Genomic DNA, 20,159 nt, shown 5'->3' with positions numbered 1-20,159 from the left:
ACCGCCTCCTCCCCATCTGCTCGCAGGAGTGTTCATCCAAAATAGCTGCTTGTTTTCTTCCCTGACATTCACTTCCTCTTGTCTAAACATATGGGTTCTCATGGTTCACAGACACAGAGCCCACCAGCAGTCAGGTAACATGGCCCAGAAGAATCTGAAAGGTGGGAATTGAAAGTGATGACTGAAGGGAGGATCCCTGAACCCAGAGAACAGCTGGCTTGGGACAATGGTCAGCAGGAAGGAGTGACTTTGCAAGAGTTTTGCTCTGGTGGATGAGTCAGTGGTATCTGGCCAGCAGAAAAAGGATTTTTCACGGTGACGGTGTGGGGGTTCCATGTTTCTTTGGGTTCATCGCCCTCTGTCAGGGTGGCTTGTCCCTTTTCCTCCTTTGTACACAAGGGGTTAACATGACCTTTGGAAATGACCCACCTTCCTTTTCCCCCAGTCGGCATCTTTTACTCTAATCACCGTGTCTAAATCCCAGTTAAGATCGCATGGCCATTTGCATTTGACCCAAGTCAGTGGCAGCAGGACCACCACCATCTGACAGCTGGGTGGGGGGCTGTGAGAACTTGGGGAGGGTTCCAGGCCTGCTTCTAGCTGGGATCTGCTGGTTACTATGCAAACCAGGCAGTTACCTACGTCATGAGACTCTTTAAGTTTTCCTGAGCTGTCACTCATGACCCTAAATGCTGTTAGTGAAACACCTTCTGTTTCATCCTCAGCTTCCTGTTCCTTTTCTTGCATTTCTCTTAGGAAAGAGCCTTTTGCTGTCTTTGCTTATTTCTCACTTCCTGAGACATCAGGTTACTTCCTGGGCCTGTCCCAGGCAGCAGCTGCTGTCCCTTTAGGTTGGGGACTTGTGCTTTGGAGAATGGTAAGCCTTGGAGACTTGTGATGAGATCATCCCTGGCACAGGCAGCAAGGGCTGGGTGTGGATGCCCCTGTTTTCTCAGAAAGTCTAAGGTTCCCGTGAGACTTCCGCAGGTGTCAGGGCTGAAGTTGTAAGCCCTCGATCTGGGTGAGCACACGGTTGTCTGTATCTCCGGCCACTCTTCCTCCCCAGATTGTCCCTGTTGTATCAGTCTCTCCATTAGCATGGTCTCCAGTTGGATTAGGCAGCTCCTTGGGGTCAGAGCCGTGCACAGTTGTGTTTGGTAACCCAGAGGGCCTTCCTGGTGGAGGGGCTGTTATTCCATCTCACTCCTTCATTCCTAAGGATGTGTCGTTAGCTGAGTGCTAAGAAAAGTTGTGAGGTTAACGGATAAATTGAAGGTCAGAATGCAGCATTAGCCAAATGCAATTTTCACCACAAAAACTCCAGGAAATAGTAACTAATTAATATTCCCGTATTAGTCGGAAGCAAACCTATCAGCGTCATCAGGTCCCATATCACCAAGTGGCAGCACCCAGGACCCGAGATCGCCAGCCTGTCCCAACGACAGGACAGCACAGGCCGTGACCTGGTGATAGCAGGGCTCCAAGTCTGAAATATGCTCCATTTCAGAATCCTAAAAGCATGTCCTCAACTTGACTTGGCCGCCAGGAAACACAGATGGGAACCCTAAGGGCACATCGGCTGTGACGTGGATGGGGCGATCGTTCACATCTGCTCAGAGCACCGGACACAAATGACCTCCGTCTTTGCCTGAGGACACTCTGCTCTGAGTAGCGGGCGAGGTCAGGAGCACTGACTGCCCCGGGGCTAAACCCGGAGGCCCATGGCTGGGGGTGAATGGGAGCCTGGGGTATGGGGGCTGGGACGGAGCCTACCCAGCTGGGGCAGGAGGGGGATGAGCAGCTGACTTTCCCTGCGGGCTGATCCCTGTGAGACAGGCGTGGTCACCACTGCACCACGGAAGCCACGGGCTCAGTCTCCTCCTCTGTGTGGTCCTGGCGGGTTGGCGATCCCTGTCTCTGTAGTGCAGAGGGTTTGGCTGGCCCCGCCCTAGAGAAAATAGTGGACTCTGGGCAGCGGCCACAGGTCCGGCTGGCTGCTGGTTTTGCGGCATTTCTGCTCCACCTGGCTTGGCAGTGAAGTAGCACGAGCAGCAGGAGGATGCGTGTGGGGGGCTTCCCCGGAGGGACAGTCTGGGCAGCGCTCGTTGTGCAGGATGTATTGCGACGGCATCTCAGTTGCGTGTCTAAACTGGCTGTGCTCTTCGACTATTTAAAGAAATAAGAGCCCCAACCCGTGTGTAATTGTCAATGTGTTAATCTGTTTAATCCTCATGTGAGCCTGGGCGGCTGTGTGCTTACCCTCGGTGCCCAGGGAGGCCCTGGCTCCTCGGTAGGCCTTGCAGCCCAGCCCGTAATTGGTGCACTGAGTAACGACTGCACACAGTCTCCCTGTCCACCTCATTTTGATGATTCAAGGACCGCCGTGTGGCCGGTGAAGGTTTCTGGGTCTTCAGAGGTGGCGTTTGACTTCTCTGCTGTTCAGAGCCCCCATGCAGCTTCAGGGAGGTGGTCCCTGTGCTTTCCTGAAAGGGAGCGAGCAGGGGTGGAGGACGGTCCAGGGGCGACCCAGTTTTCCTCCAGTTTTGTTCAGCATCACATCATCAACAGCACGCTATTCACAGGATGGGCTTGTAGGCACACATGTTTTCTTTAAAACAACTTAAATCAAGAAAGAGTTGATGTGAGCAAATACACAGATGGCTGATCCTTGGTTGCCCAGTGGGCCGTTTATAAGTGATTTGCCGAATCGGAGAGTTGGTGCTGACAAAATGAGAGAATGATGGAAGTGAAAAAGAGTCGCCTGGGTGCTTTCTGAACACCAGTGTGTTCACGTGTTTCCTGTGTGGTCACCATGTGGGGCTGTGACCGGCCAGCCCCGGCATCCTGGCCTGAGCTGGGAAGAGGACACACACTTTGTCTCTGGTGGCAAAGCCGTTAAGAGAAAAATCTCAGGAGGAAAAGTCAGAGTTGGATGACAGCTTGTTGGATTTTATGGTCTAAGGCTCTAAAGCCTGGGAAAATGGATTCCTCAACCAGCCCAGAAATTAGACTCCTCCTGGGCCCCTGTGCTGAGCCTCCACTGGACTCCAGCCCTGTCCTCCCTGATGGCTCTCGTTCAGACCTGTGTTGTTGCTCTGGTCCAGCAAGCAAACAGCTCGTGAGTTCCAGAATCCTACATTTCTGACTTGGAGGAGAAACATGAGTGGTGACTGAGATGAGACTGAGCTGAAATGAGCTCCATAGAACCTTATTGCCCGAAACACTTGAAAAGAAGGGAAATCTAGACCTGGTGGCAGGTTCTGTCCCTGGGAATCCAGGTGAGCCCAGCTGTCCTTCATGCAGCTTTAATTCTCCATTGTTGGTGACAGCCCAGAATCAGACCCAGAAACTCAAGGGGTTCAAGATTGACTTGAAAGCACCTTCCTGCCTCCTTGAAAGGCAGGTCCTTCCTGCCTCCTTCAGTCGGTACAGCTAACAGCGACCCCAGGGGAAGGCCAGGCACCTGTCCAAATGGCTGTAGCATCTGAGAGAAAGTATTCACACTGTTAGTGCATAAATTAAACATTCTTGACTGCCGAAGAATTGATGCTTTCCAATGTGTTGCACAAAGAGTTAGACACGACGGAGTGACTGAACAACGACGACTGACCATAAATATATGAGAAATGGGGGAGGTGATAGGTCATGATGTGGTTTCCGAGATGCTGTCAGTCCCTCTCAAGCTGAGTCCACAGACTGTGTCTTCTGGACACTGACCTGTCCCCTTAACAAGTCACACCTTCCTCCCCAACTTTCCCATTCTTTTTCTCACTAACATCTGCCCTGTTGGGACTGTTTTGTCGCTGTGGCTACCATGTCAGTGAGGAAGCGTTGTTTTAAATTTTGATGAGAATGAATAAACTGAGGGTGAAACTCATCCACCAGTACCAGGCATTTCCACGGTCTCTCACGGAGCCAAAGAGAGCCGTGTGGACGCTGAGTTTAGCTTGACAGGAGGCTTCAGAAATGAGCTCGGAAATTGGGATGATTTTAATTCAGCTGCCCTGTCATTTTTCTGTTTTAAAAAATGTATTTTTTTCCTCCTTTTCCCTCATCTTGCCAGGTAGTTATGATAAGCTTCTTCAGTGTAATTTAGGTGGGGTTGGAGAGCCAGACCCGCTCTGCACTGTAAACTCAGTCAATGAGTCGCAGACTTTCCCTGGCTTTGCCACCTTTACGCTCAGGCAGGACTCAGCTCCCATTCACGGGGCTGAAAGCAGCCACGCTTCTTCCGAGTTCATGGGAACCTGCTTAGGATGGACCGGCCGCAAGGCCCGTGTGGGCGAGAGAGGAGTACGGACTTCAGGAACGTGTTCTAGGAATAGAAGTTCTCGCTGTGGAGATGATGCTGAGACGTGTTGGGTGGGGGGGGACGGGGACGTTTCCGTGGAGACGTCAGGGGTGATGAAGCGTCAGTGCCGAATGCCCCGCGGAGGGCTCGGTGCGCCGGGACGCTGGTGGAAGGCAGCCAAGCCGGGCGTACGCTCCAGACGGCGTGGGGACTCTGCTCAGGTGGGGCGGCGTCCGGCTGCTGTGGCTTAGGAAAGACGGCCGCCCCATCAGGCGGATGGTGTCCGTTCTGTGCCCACAGCTTCGGGAGTGGTCCTCCCTGAGAGAGGGGATCCGGGGCCTCTGCTCAGCGTCCCCAGGCAAGCTGAGGCCGTGACAAGCTGCGCTGTGTCCCCAGGAACAGCCCGCGCCCCTCGACTCCCAGGCCCCGCCCCGCCGATCGGCCTCCTCCCTCGCTTCTGCCTCACCGGCTAGGAGCTGGCGAGGCTCTCCTGCCAAGTGCGGTGGCGTTGCCAGGGCTCTCATTATAGAAACACAAATGGCTCGAGGCGGATTCGCTGCCAGTGAACCGGGAGGTTGAGGGCCGCGCACTTGGGTCACAAACACGCATTAAAATGTGGAGATGCGTGCGTTCCTGCAGCTGCGAATCTCCTGAAGCGCGAGCAGATGGGGAAGCTGGCGTCCGGTTCGCCGTGACCCGCGAGACCAGCGTCTCCTGAAACCATACGGGGGCAGGGGGGCAGCCAGTTGCCGGCACTGACGCCGCTGGGCAGGTTTTAGGTCAAGGACCACACGATTTGTTAAAGCCGAATCAATCTGGAATCCAAGGGCTTTAAAAATGAATTGCAATCCAGGTGCTACTGTGAAGCTTTGTATGTTATTTGGTTTTCTGGGAGTAAACTTGATGTAAAGATAGATGCCCTGGAAGTGATTTATTGATGCACAAAGTAACCAGGTTCATTTGTCATTTCCTAACAAATATGATGCTTTTATTAATATCCAAAGGGGAATAAATGAGTAACTGCAGCTCTGAGGTGTAGATCAAAATGCAGTTTTATGGCTGAGGGGCCCTGGAAGTGGGTATTCACAAAGATTCAGGAGCTGAAACAGCCAACTGCAAATCAAATTTCCAAGGTTTCTTTCAGAAAGTAAGAATCTACATAACGTTTTGGCTATGAAATAGTTTAATATATGGACTTTATAATGAATTCTGTACATAATTGAGTTTATTCCAGTCTGTGTAAGAACTGAATATATTACATTTTAACTGCAGAATGACTGGAGTTAAAAGTGTATCTTATCTGTAAGTGAGCTGCTCTAAGAAGCCACTGTCCTCGCCCACAAAGCCACACAGATGGCGCTCATCCTCACAGCCCGTTCCTGCCTGCCTTCTGGGCCTGCGGGCACTGTTTCCTGCAGCTTTCCTGCCAGGCCGCAGGCCTGACTCAGAGGCACAGCACCCAGTCCTGGGTGTCCACGGGCAGCTGTGGGGTGGACATGAGAGAGGTTTCAGGGGCTGAGAGTGGGCAGGTGCAGGACAATGTCTTTCACACGAGGGGGGACAGGACACAGAGGCGGGGACACCCCTCGGTGATCCCCCTCAAGTCTCCTCCCCAAATGGGCTAGGTTCAGTGACACAGTGAAAGTGAAGTCGCTCAGTCGTGTCCGACTCTTTGTGACCCCATGGACTGTAGCCCACCAGGATCCTCTGTCCACGGGACTCTCCAGGCAAGAATACTGGACTGGGTTGCCATTTCCTTCTCCAGGGGATCTTCCTGACCCAGGGATCGAACCCAGGTCTCCTGCATTGTGAAGTCAGTGACATAGCAGCTGTGAAAATACTACCTTTTACATTGTATCTTTTTTTTCCTTTTCTTTTTTTAATTGAAGTATAGTTGATTTATAATGTGTTAATTTCAGGTGTACATCAAGTGATTTAGTTACACAAATCATTACTTTTCAGATTCTTTTCCATTATCATGTATTATGAGATATTGAATATCGTTCCCTGTGCTGTATAGTAGGTCCTTGCTGTTGAACGATGCCTTTTGAAAGAAATTTTAGCCATCGGGCAAACCCATGCTGAGGCAGGTCCGGCCACACAGTGCCCTTCAGGGCCCCCAGCGGGGCTGGTGGACAGCCCAGGGCCTCCTCCCCAACTGTGATCATGGGGCAGGGCCCCCAGCACGGCTGCAGTGGGGCTGGTGGACAGCCCAGGCCCTCCTCCCCCACCATGATCGTGGGGTGAAACCCTCTGCATGGTGGCGTCCACAGGGGGCCCCATCCCTCTGGGCATGGATAGTGCCCGGGCACGGAGGCCGAGCTCAGGAAGACTGACTGAGCCCTTCAGTAGAGTGACTTTAGCACTCTGTTTTCTGAGCCCAGATTTTGATGCAGGAAAAGGAGCGTCTTTAACGAGCAACCCAGAAAGGAGAGGGGACAGGTGACCCCCAGGAAAGACGGTGAAAGTAACAGTGCCCAGGACACATGCTGTCCCCATCACCTTCCCAAGACAGATCTTGACCCCCCCCCTCCCCCACGCCCGCAGGGGCTGCAGAGGTTCATTCCCACATGGAGCAGGAAAGAAGACGGACTTGGGAGCCAGCCCATCTAATTCCAATAAAGAAGAAAACAGATGCTGGCTCCACTGGAGTCTGTGGAACACCAAGTACTTTTATCATCTCTTGTATTTATAAAGCACATGCAGGACGGCTGAAGAAAATCTGGAAAGTACAAAAAGTTTAAAGAGGAAAACAAAATGTGGCTGTAATTCCTCCAGCTGGAGGCAGTCGCTCTTGGCATCCTGGTAAATGGCCCCCAGTCTTTTTTTTTTTTTTCCAAGCTGACGAGAATCATAAAACACTCAGAGTTGGCTCTTGGCTATCTCTATGTAGCATTGCACCGGGAATTTCTGAAACGGCTAAAAGCTCTCTAACATTCCATGCTGTGATTGTTCCGTAATTTATTTAACCATTCTGCTTTAATTGGATATTTGAAAAATCAAGGCTTGCCAATTTTTTTTAAAGGGGGAAAGAAATGGAGCATCAATACTTTACTCTTGAGTCGTTTGCACAAAATCCAGGAAGAGACACAGGATCGCTGGGTCACTGGCTCTCTTGTTAACCCTGGCTCCTTAAAGCCCTTACACTTGGGTGAACTCTACCCTCTGGAAGGAACCAGGAGATGCGGGAAATTTATCAAGTGTAGAAAATTGAGGTGATATATCAAATAAAGAGTTTAGAGTGCTTAAACATTAACACTGTGGCCTTTCATAACGTTAATAGTGCCTGAAAAACTCCTCTCCAGAAAGCAGGAGATATCACAGGGAGGTGGGGGAGGGTTTTCCTCTTCACCCAAAACCTCCCTGAGTGAGTGCTCACATTCTTCTCAAAGCCCCCAGGGCACTGATTTACCAAATAAAGATACAAGATGCCCTGGTGAGTTTGAATTTCAGACACACAACAAATTCTGTTTGAGATCTACTGCAAAGTTATTGTTTTGTTTTCTGAAATTCAAAGTGTCTGGGTGTCCTTGGCTGCCCTACCCAGGAACTTCTAATACACCGGTGGAAAACCACCCGTCAGAGACAAAGAAGGCATGTAGTTTCTGCATCATTCACGCCCAGCTCTGAGACAGTTACCAAGCCCCGGGACAGGCAGGGACAGCTCAACTGCACAGGGCAGCTTTTTCTAATCTTTGTACACTGCTTTACAACCATCTTTAAAACTATTTTTCCAGTTTAAACATGGTGAACATGTCTTCAAGCAAACTTAGGTGTAAAACCATATTAAATACAGATGGTGATACAAAGGATTTGACACTACATTCATTTGGAATTTAGATTTCAAACATATAAAATGTAATTAATGTCACTTTTGAAGTGAGTTATGTTCAAATTTAAGAACAGATAGGTAAGTTTCACCCTGAAGCTTTCTCTTTTACCTAAGGAAGTCTTCTTTTTACTTCAGCATTTTTTTGGTCTTTTTTCTGAGTCCAGAGAAATTCAAAGTAAAGCGCATGTGCCCTCAGTCATCTGTGAATTCCTGTGGAAGATGATTTGTGATTTGTTCGAATGCGTGATGAGGGCCTGGAAGCCTTCTAACCAGGGAAGCGACTCCCCAGTGGCAACCAGGGGTGTGAACCCCGACATCCCCATAGGGGCTTCAGGAGTCCCTGCCTTGGGAGGCGCCCTGTCCTTGCCCATGTCCCTGGGGCTGCCTCTCATGACCTGAGTTTGCTCTCACCTTATTGAAGTGGCATTTAACTCTGAGTGAAATTTCTGCAGACTTCAGGACAGCATCTTCTGAGACTTGATCCTTGGTCCAAAGTAAAATTATGAGCATTTTTGTGGGTTTCAAAGAAAAGCCATCCGTAGCCGTCCTGCTGGGCCAGATGCAGGCGCAGCTGTGACTGGAGCGTGGGAGGAGGGACGGGGAGCTCATCAGTGTCATTGTCCTCATGAGCGGGGATGGTCCCGAATCTGTGCGGCTGCAAGTCCTCTCATTAGGGGGGCGGCTGAGATGAAGCCTGGAGTGTGCTTTCTGCAGGAGCAGACTTCACAGAGGGCAGAGAATCTAGAGACCGGGCAGGCTTTGTGGGTGCTCCTTCAATGAGCTGAACTCACCCAGCATCTCCTGGTGCACCCAGAGGTAGCTGCCACGTGTCACGCCTGGAGACGAGGTCACGCCCCCACCCCCGAGGTCATCACTCTGACTCCACGGCTCCATGTCCATCAGGAGGATGCGCAGTCAGGAGACATTTCCACCAGCAGAACCTTTGTCCTGACCCCACTCTCCCCATCTCCATCTTTAAATAGACAGACAGTAGGGAGGGGTCCCAGAGGGGCTGAGAAGTCCTCACTGGCCTTGCGGCCTCACATGGCTCAACAGAGATGCAGCCGTGTGGGAGGTCAGCAGGTGTCCAATGGGGAAAAGCGCACAGCCTGAGAGCTGTGAGGTCAGGGTCATTACCGAGGGCTGTGGCCCCACAGCCTCCCACTAGCTTGAGGAACCACTTCTAAGAGCTGGGAGTCTGGCCAGCATGTGTGCAACTGTGGCCAAGCTCACACCAGGTGGAGGCTCTCCTGGTCACAGGAGCAGATGTCTTAGTTGATGGCTTTAGTGCTCTTCTAAGAAGGGGCAAGGCAAGAATTTGGGTTTTAAAGTCTCCCAAAATATCTATCTATCTGAAGGCCTGTTAATGAGTTTTCCTGGAGCACAGAGCACCTCCTCCCTGAACTCCTTTCAGGGCGGACTGAAGGTCAACAGCTGCAGAGGCTTGCAGCTCAGTCCTCCTAGAGCCTGATGGCCAGTGACCTTCTGTAATTGGCAGAGGATCTGAGCGAGGCCAGGGGTGCGAGTGAACTCAAAGTGTGCGGGTGGACCAGGTGGATCAGGGGAAGCAAGGACGAGTGGGTGGAGCACAGGTGGGCTGAGCTGGACGGAGCCCCGGGCTTGGCTGAAGAGGGGCCCCACCCCCAGAGAGGACCAAGGGCACAGGCGGACTTGGGCAGGTGTGATGCGGGCCTGGGGTCCCCAGGCAGACTTGGAACCTGAATTCAATCGCAAAGCTTCAAGTACTGCTGCCCTCATTTCACACGCCGAGTCGTCCCAGCCACAATGGGAGTCGGGCGTGGCTCTCCCCGGGATGTCCTGGGGGTGGGAGGGGGATGTGTCACAGCCGCTCTTGGGCTCTGCAGGGGAGCTCTGAGGGCAGCAGAAGGGGGAGCAGACATGCCATGACACCGCCTTTTACCCCCAGGCTCCCAGACTTTGCCCACAGCATCCTTTCTCGTCCTGGGAATTCTGTGCAGACTTCATTTGAAAATACCCCTCAGACCTCTGATTCTGCAGGGACTGCGGGGAAGTCACACTGCAGTCGGGGTGGTCGTTTGGTAACCCCACCTGCTGGGAAGCGCAGCGACCCGGCGGCCCTGGGCCGTCCTGACTTCCCAAGGCTGGAAGGATGGCCGCGCCTCACAGCCACATCCCGGGATTACACCCGGGGAGATGGTGGTGACACGGGGTGGGGAGCCCACAGTGCTGCACGCCTGGCGGCGGCAGGGAAAACACCACATGCGCAGAGCTCGGGCGAGGAGCCGGGCCGGGAGCGGGCCTTCTCCCCTCCCCGTGTCCCCGGTGATGCCACCCCCTCGCTGTCCTCAGTCCTCACTGCAGCGGTGATGCCCTGACACCTGGAGCACACTTGTAAGACTTGACCCCTGACCCCTCAGGAGGGGTGCCAGAGGGAGGGGAGGGCCCACCCCACCCTGTGCCCCGCCCCCACCCGTGCCCCGCCGGTGCCCTCTTCTGGGTCACCCCAGACCGTCTCATCCCGCTGTGGACGCCCTGACTGGCCCTCAGGTGGCCCTGTGTGCACGGGCTACACAGTGCCCAAGTCAGGGTTCTGGGCTGGCCTGAGTGTCGAGAGCTGAGGGGACAAAGCCAGCGGTGAGGCAGGGCTGGAGCCGCTGGTGACACCGGCGCGGCTCTGAGGGAAGCCCACTTGGCCAGGCCGTAGAGCCAGAAGCAGGCATCGAAGGTGTTTGCCCTCGGCCTTAGCTCCACGTGTGCGGCTGGAGGGTTTTACCGAGCCTCCCTGCACGTGACTGGAGCAGGGACGAGCCACTGGTCACATCCGCCTCACAGCCCAGGGCTGACCTTTGCACGCCGCGGGTCGTTCCGTGTCCTCCGATGATGAGACCTACCTGCCCTGGTAGAAGGCCGCTGGTGGGTGGTACATGCTGGGCTCTGTCTGTCCATCCACATCCGCTGGGCATTTTGTCATTGTGTGACGTCAGCTCATAGTTCAAGTTCATACTGTAAAAACTCGTCCCTTTGTTTCTGTGCTTGTGTGTATTTAAGGAGAACAAATGGGATCTGAATCTAAGGCTCCTTGTTTCAGTTTATCCTCCTTTATTCTCAGTGACCCACCTCATGTAGACGGTTTTCAAGTTAATAACACTGACCACGTGAACATGGTCTCCATGGCAACTGTATTTAATTAGCACTCCACATCCTATTGCATTATGCTTCTAAACAAATGAAACGTGGCATCTTCAGTTTCATATTATCTTTAATGCGGTCACCTGACCGGCCAGCTTTGTCATTGATGGCTTATTAGCAGGAAAACAGGACTTCAGATATGCAGAAAGTCCTCCTAGCCATTACAAATGGGGCATACTGAATTATGTGAAATATTTCAAATGAGCTCTTTTGCGAAGTACTTACCCCAATCCAGACAGACATTTATGAGACATGTAGACACATATAAGGCTTGTACTTTAAAAGAAGCACCTGAGAGACCCCATAAGATGAAAGACCATCAGGATTAACCCGAGGCGTGACCACAGCTGTGAGTACCTTTCACAGCCAGACCTCCCACCTTCTCCCTTAGCGTCCTGTATACTCACTGCGAGTGGGCGTTGCCTTTTTGCTGGTTTGGAGATGATGAAAATGTCAGTGAGGTGATCAATAGTGTCCTAAAACGAAGCCTCCTGTGACTGTAACGTGTAACTGTATTCGGGATTGATAGAAGGATGTAATTACCAGGATGTTGGACACCTGCAAGAATGCAGGTCTGAATATGTAATTCTATTTAGAGTCATATTGTAGAAATACGGGCTCAAATGATGGTACATATATGAACCTTACCTGAAGCATCCCATCCCCGGCTGTCTGCACCCACTCCCCCTGGCGTGGGGCAGATGTCCCTGGGCCGCCTAGCAGCTCGCAAGGAGCCCAGAGCAGCCAGCAGACGGAAGCACCCAACTCACTGAGTGAGCCCAGTTCAGATGGCCACTGGCGTCTCTGGGTCCAGCTCCCTGGGTCCAGCTGGACAAACAGCCAGGCCTTTCAGCTCTTTGGCTTCGCTGTCCATCTGGGAAGGGAGGGCCAGGGAGAGATGACCCCCAAGGCCTTGTACATCACATACTGCTAAGATGCAGCGTCCGTTTCTACGCTGACCACAGAGCTGATAATGGAAAATCAATGCCAGGACCTGGGATGTTCTCCCAACAGAAGGAAATGAGATATGAACAAAAGTGACCTAAGATGAACTAATATTCACAAGAGAACAGTGACTGCAGACGTTCAGTTTGGCGGAATAGGCTTCTAGACGACAGAGGGGCCTCCTCAGGGCCATGCGGGGCTCACCAGGGCTCACTGGCCCACGTGGGCTGAGCAGCTGGGTTTGCAGAATCCTGTCCACAGGCAGAGAATCTGCAGGAACCCAGAGCGCAGCCGAGACCCCTTGCACAGCCCCCAGAGCGGGTGCCTCCGTGGGGCAGACGTGCGCCTGCCACCGCGGGGCTATCATCAGAAAAGTGCTGGCTCCTGCACTTTCGGCCCCCGATGCCAGCGCAGGTCATGGGCGTCTGCACGGGTGGGAAAGCACGTCCTGTGCTGAGAGTCTGCGGAGGGGAGCATGGAGCCGCACTGAACCGTGACTGTCTCTCTCTTTGCAGAGGAGGAAGGCGCGGACCTGGCCCAGCCGGGCATCAGCTTCCCGGGGCCGGCTGAGGACGACCCAGGTAGAGTACCCCGCGCGGGGCGCTGCTCGGGGCACCGGCACCCTGCTTACAAAGGGCTTCACATGTACAGTTGCCCTCAGGGCTCCTAGTCAGATCCAAGTAGATGTGGTGAGAGATTTTCCTAAATAGCAGTTTGTAAACACCGTGGGCACTCTAGGTGAGAACACATTTGCTCCAGATCATCATGGATGAATTATTAAATAGTTATTACTGTTAATTATTAAGGCCGCAGTAACATAATTGAGACGTGTCTACATGTGTAGAATGAGACCCCTCTCCTTTCTTCCTCCTTCACTAAAACCCTCAGTCAATCTGAGGGAGGGAAAGGCTGTTTTATTTGCATTTTTTTTGGGTAACTGTTACTTGACATTAAACAGCTGAATTCTCCAGGCGAGGCCAGCTCCACTGTGGTTTGGATGCTGAGTGCAATTATGTGCTTGCTTCCAAATTACTGTCATACTCTATTTTCCCCAGTGCTCATTAAAATCACGTGCAAATTTTATTTTTATGCACCATGGACACAGTGAAGCTGGAACCAGACTCAGCCATCACCGATTGACATGGAGTCGGGCTTACATAAAACGGGGCAAGTGCTCCTGCTGGAAACAAGGAGCGTTGGATAAATTCAGCGTCAAACGGTTGAACGGCATCCACATGAAACTTAGCTGAGAATATACGCCCTCTCCATGGCCCAGGGCTCCTGGACGTCCACCTAATGAGGTTATTCACCCGAAGGACTTGCAGCTGCCTCCTCGGCTTCTCACGCCCGTCTGCCGTGGCTGCACTGAGGCCAGCTTATGCACCATAAGTCTGCTTTCTATTCTATTTAAATTTGAATTTTTCTTAATTTGTATCCAATCTTTAGCCAGTGATATGTTTCTCATTGATTGGCTGCAAGAATAATATTGAAATCACAGGAGTTCTCTTGTGTACAGCTGTGTTTTCTTTAAAAGGAAATTAGAACCAGAAAAAGTTTGCTTTTCAATGTAAAATTGTGAAACCAGGGGTAGTCCTAAAGGAATGAAAGTATGTTACTGGTTATGATTGAACTAGAAATTGATTTCCAACTGGCCAGTTTAACCAAGCCTTTCTCTATCTGGAAATTGGCCAATACAATTATTTATTGTAAAAACTCCTTCTTAGAAGGAGTTCTGGCTGTGTTGTTGGAATGAATCCGCATGCGATGGTTTTGGTTTCACTCTGTGAAGCTTCCGGATGAAAGGGTGACTCGTGGGCCGTCTGTCTCCTGAGACATTGATGGTAACTCACCTGCATTTGTCCTGGGTCTGAGATGGCTCAGCATCAGTACTGTGTCTGTGGCAGCCTCCCATTTCTGTAGCGGGACTTGGCGCCCTGAGGTTACGTCTCCATGTCCATGGTGGGGAGCCCTGGGGGCTGATGCAGGGGCTGCATCCACCCAGGAGCTGACCCTCTGGGCGGGCGCAGTCCGCGGGGTGCTGTGTCCCCTGGGCCAGCCCAGCCCGAGTGCGGGGGCCTGACTCTCATTGTTGGGGAGAAGCCACCCCACCATTAGGGACAGAAGGTGCTTAGTGGTCCATCTCTGCAGTCTGGATGTGAGGGGAGGGTGGTGCCTCCAGTGAGCAGAACAGGCATGCTTCAAAGGACTTGGGGAGAGACCAGCTGGAGGATGTGGTGACTTGGCCACAGAGTCACTCTGGGAATGTTGCCCCGTCCCCACGTGGTCACCACGGAGGCCCCATCAGCCATCAGGCGACTCAGGAAAGAGCCACGTGGCTGCTGGACAGGCTGTGGCTCCGGGCAGCAGTGTGCCCACAGGAGCGGGGCCCAGGGGTCTCGAGCAGCCCACCCGCTGAAACCCAAGGGCGGAACCCGCCTCTCATGGTCAGCATCACCTGGGGCATGTGGGCACTGGTTCCCGGTGGGCTTGTTGTCTGTAAGCAGTCTCTAGTGACTCCATCTCGTGCCTAAGGCCAGGGACACGGCGTAGAGCATGTGCAAGCATCATTTATAGAAGATTCCTGAAAGGAAGGGAGGAAAGAACAGAGGGAGAAAGGAAGGTGAGAAGGTCTGAGCTATGTTCCCAGTGCTGCTACAGAAAGTAACTGGGAGCAGACATCGTCATTTTAGACATTTTCCAAACTGAGTTTTCTAGTTTCCTCATCTCTAAATCAAGAAGGTGAAAATGGACAAGTTTTTAAAGGCTCTTCTGAGCTTCTGATTCTACCATGTTGCATTAAAATTTAAAACACTTCCTAATGATGTGAACACTGTTGCAGTGAAATGAGTCACCACCATTTACAAAACTCAGACGTTTTACTGCCTGGTCGAGGTTAAAGGCATAAAACAGTGGGGGAACTCTGCCTCTGGTCCCATTCAAGATACTGCTTATTTTTCTTAACTGGCCTCAATTTCGAAAGCGCCAAGGACAGGTATGTGACATTCACTGAAAACCCTTAAATTTTCTTCAGTGACAGATGAGTGAAGTCATCTTTTTGGAGATGAGACCCACACTCCTTGCCTTTAGCCATTTCAGGGCTCAGACGTTCTCTCTGAAGGGTGTCATGCGTGAAAAGTAACTTTATGATGGGCAAAATGGCCATGAAAGAGAGGAAGATAAAGAAGGTTTCTGTGAAATTAATCTAAAGTCAGTGATAAAAGTGCATTAATGCCACATATTCAAAGTGACTACAAAAGAAGAGAAAACCCACTTTTCCCAGAAGAAGCATTTCAAGAGAAGACTCTCAGAGGCAGTGAAATTAAATTGCCTGCCAGTGATTTTTGTGACATTGGCTCAGTTATAGGAGATGTGATTTCTAATAATGGCTTTTCTTCATTCCTGTGAATGCTATGTTTAAGTCGGTTGTGATGAGTTGGTGATTTATAAACATTTATGAGGACTGTTCTGTTGAACCAAACTTTGCACCAGCAAGTCAATTACAAACTGAAATAAAAAAAAAAAAAAGGTGGACGAAATGATCAAAGAATGTTAGGCAAATATTATGTGAGACAAAACAAGGAGAAAAAGGACATACTGTGCAGCTTTAAAAATACCTGAATATAAAATAACAGCTGCCAATACCTAAAGCCTTCTTCAGGATGGGTGCAGGTTGTGAAAATATTTTAATAAAGCACATTACGTGGCATTATTAAGGTCTGCACACCATGTAACTGCGTGACTGTCTCATAGTAATCTGACACATAACTCATTTCAAAAGAACTGCCCTTTCAGAACTCCTTTTTGCATCCTTTTATAATCGCCCCTCAGTGTACGTATAGAGGTGTAACTCTGCAACTTGAGCAGCGTCCACACTTAATTCCTTCAGGTAAATTTCTGGAAGTTTCTAGAAACAGTGGACACGGTGCCTCACCACATTTGTGTTTGGACAGTGACGTATCCACTTACTGCATCCTTCCATCCTGCCACCTCAGGGCACCCCCCCTTGCCCCTGTCCACTGCAGAGCCCCCCAAGGGGATCCCTGCACCCTGGAGAGTGTGACATCCCTTGTCAGAAGCTTCAGAAAATGAAAGGTCACATGCCAGCTGGCAAGGGGACAGTCCAAAACATGTATCTTATTTGGTAACTTCATGTTAAAACTTAATTTCTGCACAAATCAAAATCAGTCTTAAGAGTTACCAATACTTGTTTCTGTGGCAATCAGGAGACTGCGTTTCTTCATCTGCATTCCCGGAGCGTGCGCCCGAGCTCTTCCCTGAGCATCAGTGTTTAACTTACACGGTTCCCGAGCCTGGATGCTGCAGGGTGAATTACGGCTCCTCTCCTGGCCGATTCCCTTCTCGAACAGTAAATCTATCGACTCATTCCCACCTCGGAGACTGCGTGTGTGGCTTTGTCTTACTCCATTTCAGCTGCTGTTAAAAAAAAAAAAAAAGCCACAGACTAGGGGCTTGTAAAGAGCGGGCGTTTATTTCTCCAGCTCTGGAGGCTGGGGGTCAGGGCAGAGTGCGAGCAGAGGCGGTGTCAGGGAGGACCCTCTTGCTGGATCACGGAGGGCTCTGCTCACTGTGTCCTCCCATGGAGGCGGGGCTGGGGGCTCCCGGGGGTCTCTGCTGTCAGGGCACTGGTCCTCCCACCCCCGTGACCTCATCACCTCCCAAAGGCCCCCTCCTGACACCACGACCTTGCAGCTTAGGGAACAGCAGACTTCCTTCTTCCACACAACAGCCACCATGCACCACCAGCAGGATGCCTGACTCTGCAGCCCCCATGTGGCCGAGGAGGAGTCGGAAAGAAGCCAGCACATCACCTCTGTGTGTACGAGAGAAATGAACTCAGTCCTGCGAGGGGCACCGATGGCATTCATTGAAACGCGGCAGACCTGGGGCCAGAGAGCCTGCTGAAGAGGGCTGCTTCCATCACCGTCTTGGGGACAAGCCCGTCTCCAGACACGGAGGAGCACCAAGGCTGTTCCTGCCCCCAGACCCTAGGGCCGAGGGGCCCGTGCCGTGGGACAGGCCCCTCTCCAGGGCTCGGGGGTGCAGACAGGGAGGGCTGCGTGGGCGCCGGGTTGCCCCTGAACTTGGAAGACAGGCCCTGGCTCCCTGACATAGGTCTGGCTTCCTCAGAGTTATTCTAGAAATCAACCTCCATGGCTCCTAACCTCATCTGCAAACACTGAAAGCAGGGATTCCAAGACTGCTTTTTGATTTTGAGGATTTGCATGTGTGTAAGGGTTTGCCTCTTCAACTGCCTGTGACTCAAAAGCACACATCCGTTCAGACCCGAGTCAGAAGTCACCTGGATGTGTGTCTGCCTTGTCATGTGGACAGACGCTTAGGTAGAAACAGGGCGGTGTTCTGATCTGTTTGGGGATCGCGCTTGTGAAGCCTGGCATCCGGACGTAGAAAGTGAGTGGAAGTGAGCGGTCAGCTGGCGGGGGTGAGGCCAGGCTTCTGGAGGAGCTCTGTGGTCTGTGAAAATGAGAAGGAGCAGACGCACTGGGGCTGTGAGAAGTCTCACCAGGGCTCAGCGGTTGTCACAGCCCTTGTTTATTGTCGGCATCAAGAGTGAGGCGGGCGCTGGTGTGCTTCTCAGTCACTCGGTCCTGTCCTACTCCTTTGCTGTTGTTGCTGCTTAGTCACGAAGTCATGTCCAACTCTTTGCAACCCCGTGGACTGTAGCCCACCAGGCTCCTCTGTCTATGGGGTTCTCCAGGCAAGAATACTGGAGTGGATTGCCATTCCCTCCTCCATGGGACCTTCCCCACCCAGGGATCGAACCCATATCTCCTGCATTGCAAGGCAGGTTCATTACCACTGAGCCACCAGGGAAGCCCTTGGCAATTAGCAATCCAAGGAACAGAATGAAAAAAGAAAGGGAAGGGGGCTTAGGTGGCTCCAAGGACCCCTGCAGTGCTTCCTGCTGCTGATGGGCACCTCGTCCAGTGAGCCAAACCCCACGGCATCCTCAGGACACCTGTGCGGGGACTGAAGCCCACAGAGGTCAGTGATTGTCCCAGGCCACTGATAAAAGAGAAGCCACTCTGAATCTGAGCTGAACCAGGGTGGAATCATTCTACCCCTTGGATCTTCCTTCTCTAAGAAACCAAAATATCCTACATCCCGTCCAGTGTATCCAGTTTATAAACAAAAGGCAACCATGGATTTGGCACCTGAACTTGAGCTGTTCTGTGGTTGAGGATAAGTTACGCCTAGACATGGAACCGACAGGTGCACGTGAGGGGGTGCTCTATCTGCTTGCTCAGTTGCTGTCAAGAATTGGGACGTATCTCCGTGTTTGTTCTAGCTTCTCAACCAGAAAGTGCCCTCCAGGCCACAACTTAATTCAGCTGAAAGCCATTGCTATCAACAAGCATTCCTATCATCACCAGAGAATGGAGCTGAAAGGGTTTCAACCAATGAGGTCCTCAGGATGGCGGCTGCATTGTCTATTGTGCCGTGTGGATGGAATTGGACCCCAAAGTCTTTTTAGTCATTTAAAAGAGAACTGTTACGTTCCGTCTTATCAAGTGGAACAAAAAGCATGCATATTTTATGTCAACGCTAGCTTTCCCAAATCATAGATCTGACTGAAAAATAAATGCTAGCTGTGATTAGCATTAAACTTGTAACTAACAATGCACAGAAGCCTCTTTGAATCCATGCCCACGACCCACCTGCATCACCTCGGCGGCAGGATGAAGGCTGGGGCCCCTGCCCCACCCCAAGGCTCCCACGCAGCAGAAGGGGCCCTGGGCAGAGAGACCACAGTGAAACTCCTTGTGCAAACCGCAGAAAGCAGTTACATGACAGGACAAGCATATGACCCAATACACAGAAATGTTAAATATAACAATGCCCTATAAACTAAAAATAACCCAGTAATTGTATTTACATTTATCCTGACAGTATAATCAAAGTTACTTATTTCACACAATTTCCTAAGCATAAGATCACTCTTTCTGCAAATTGTGGTTAAATTACCAGAGGTATTAGGGATGGAGGTTAAAGGATATTTGCTCCAGCCACGTGTGTATGGCTATTCTTCCTTGAACCTTAATGCCCACATACTTTACAATACTCTAATACAATTAGAGTGTTACAGATTCTCTAATTTTTAGAAAATTAGAGCCCCAAATTCTAAGGTTTCCCTCAGGCTTCACTGTATACTCTTATTAAGTGAAGCCAAGACTCACAGTAAACCAAACAGGAAAACACCCACAATCAAGGTTGTTAATAATTCAAAACATTGCACCAACTGGTCTTATCAAGCAGTTCGCTTTGCTGAAAATTCTGCGGACTGCAGCTGATTGCAGATGCCCACGCACACTAGCTTGTGCGCGCTAGCTCACTGCCACGTCCATGAAGCTGAGACCAGGAAACGCTAGTAACTTGCACGCATTCGTCTGAAGACTCATGAGACAAACTGTGTGTAAGTTATTAATAACATTTCCTAAAGGAAAGTCGGCACCCAAGTCTCTAATCTGGCTTCCCCGTGACCCTGGCTCTAGCCTGGGAGGTGAGCGTGTAGCCAAGCTGCTCTAAGTGTTCTCACTGTCATCTCAGGGGCATAGGGGAGGGGACAGGAGGGTCCACGTGGCCCCGGCTGGCTTGGGGTCCCTGCACAGAGGCAGCCCCATGTCCTCCAGCCTGGTGGAAGGAGGGAGAGAGGAAAGAGATGCTGTACCGTCACAGGGAGCTGGCCATCACCAGCACCCGCCGTCTGTGCACGCACCAGCCTGTCACCACCCAGCATACGCCTGCCTCCCAGAGACAGATGCTGGCTGGAAACTGATGAGGAGACAGAGCTCCTGAGCCCAGAAATGATGGTGAGTCTCCCGAGCTTGTCTGCGGGCACGGCCTGGCGGGAACCACAGCCTTCCTCGGTTAAAGCTCCTA

The 20,159-nt window shown here is 51.5% G+C and overlaps 1 protein-coding gene across 1 annotated transcript in view; it reads left to right on the top strand.

Moving 5' to 3' along the window:
* Positions 1 to 20,159, top strand: part of DLGAP2 (DLG associated protein 2) — a gene marked incomplete at its 5' end in the record, with an annotated part of 452,741 nt that overhangs the window by 321,516 nt on the left and 111,066 nt on the right. The window contains one exon of the mRNA XM_070364120.1: positions 12,755 to 12,820. Within this exon, the coding sequence (XP_070220221.1) occupies positions 12,755 to 12,820 (66 nt within the window). The remainder of the gene's footprint in view (positions 1 to 12,754; positions 12,821 to 20,159) is intronic.

The sequence above is a fragment of the Bos mutus genome, chromosome 27 (genome assembly GCF_027580195.1).
Source record: "Bos mutus isolate GX-2022 chromosome 27, NWIPB_WYAK_1.1, whole genome shotgun sequence".
NCBI classification, from domain to species: Eukaryota; Metazoa; Chordata; class Mammalia; order Artiodactyla; family Bovidae; genus Bos; species Bos mutus.
Note: the sequence above shows the minus strand (reverse complement) of the source record. Positions and strands in the feature narration are given on the sequence as shown.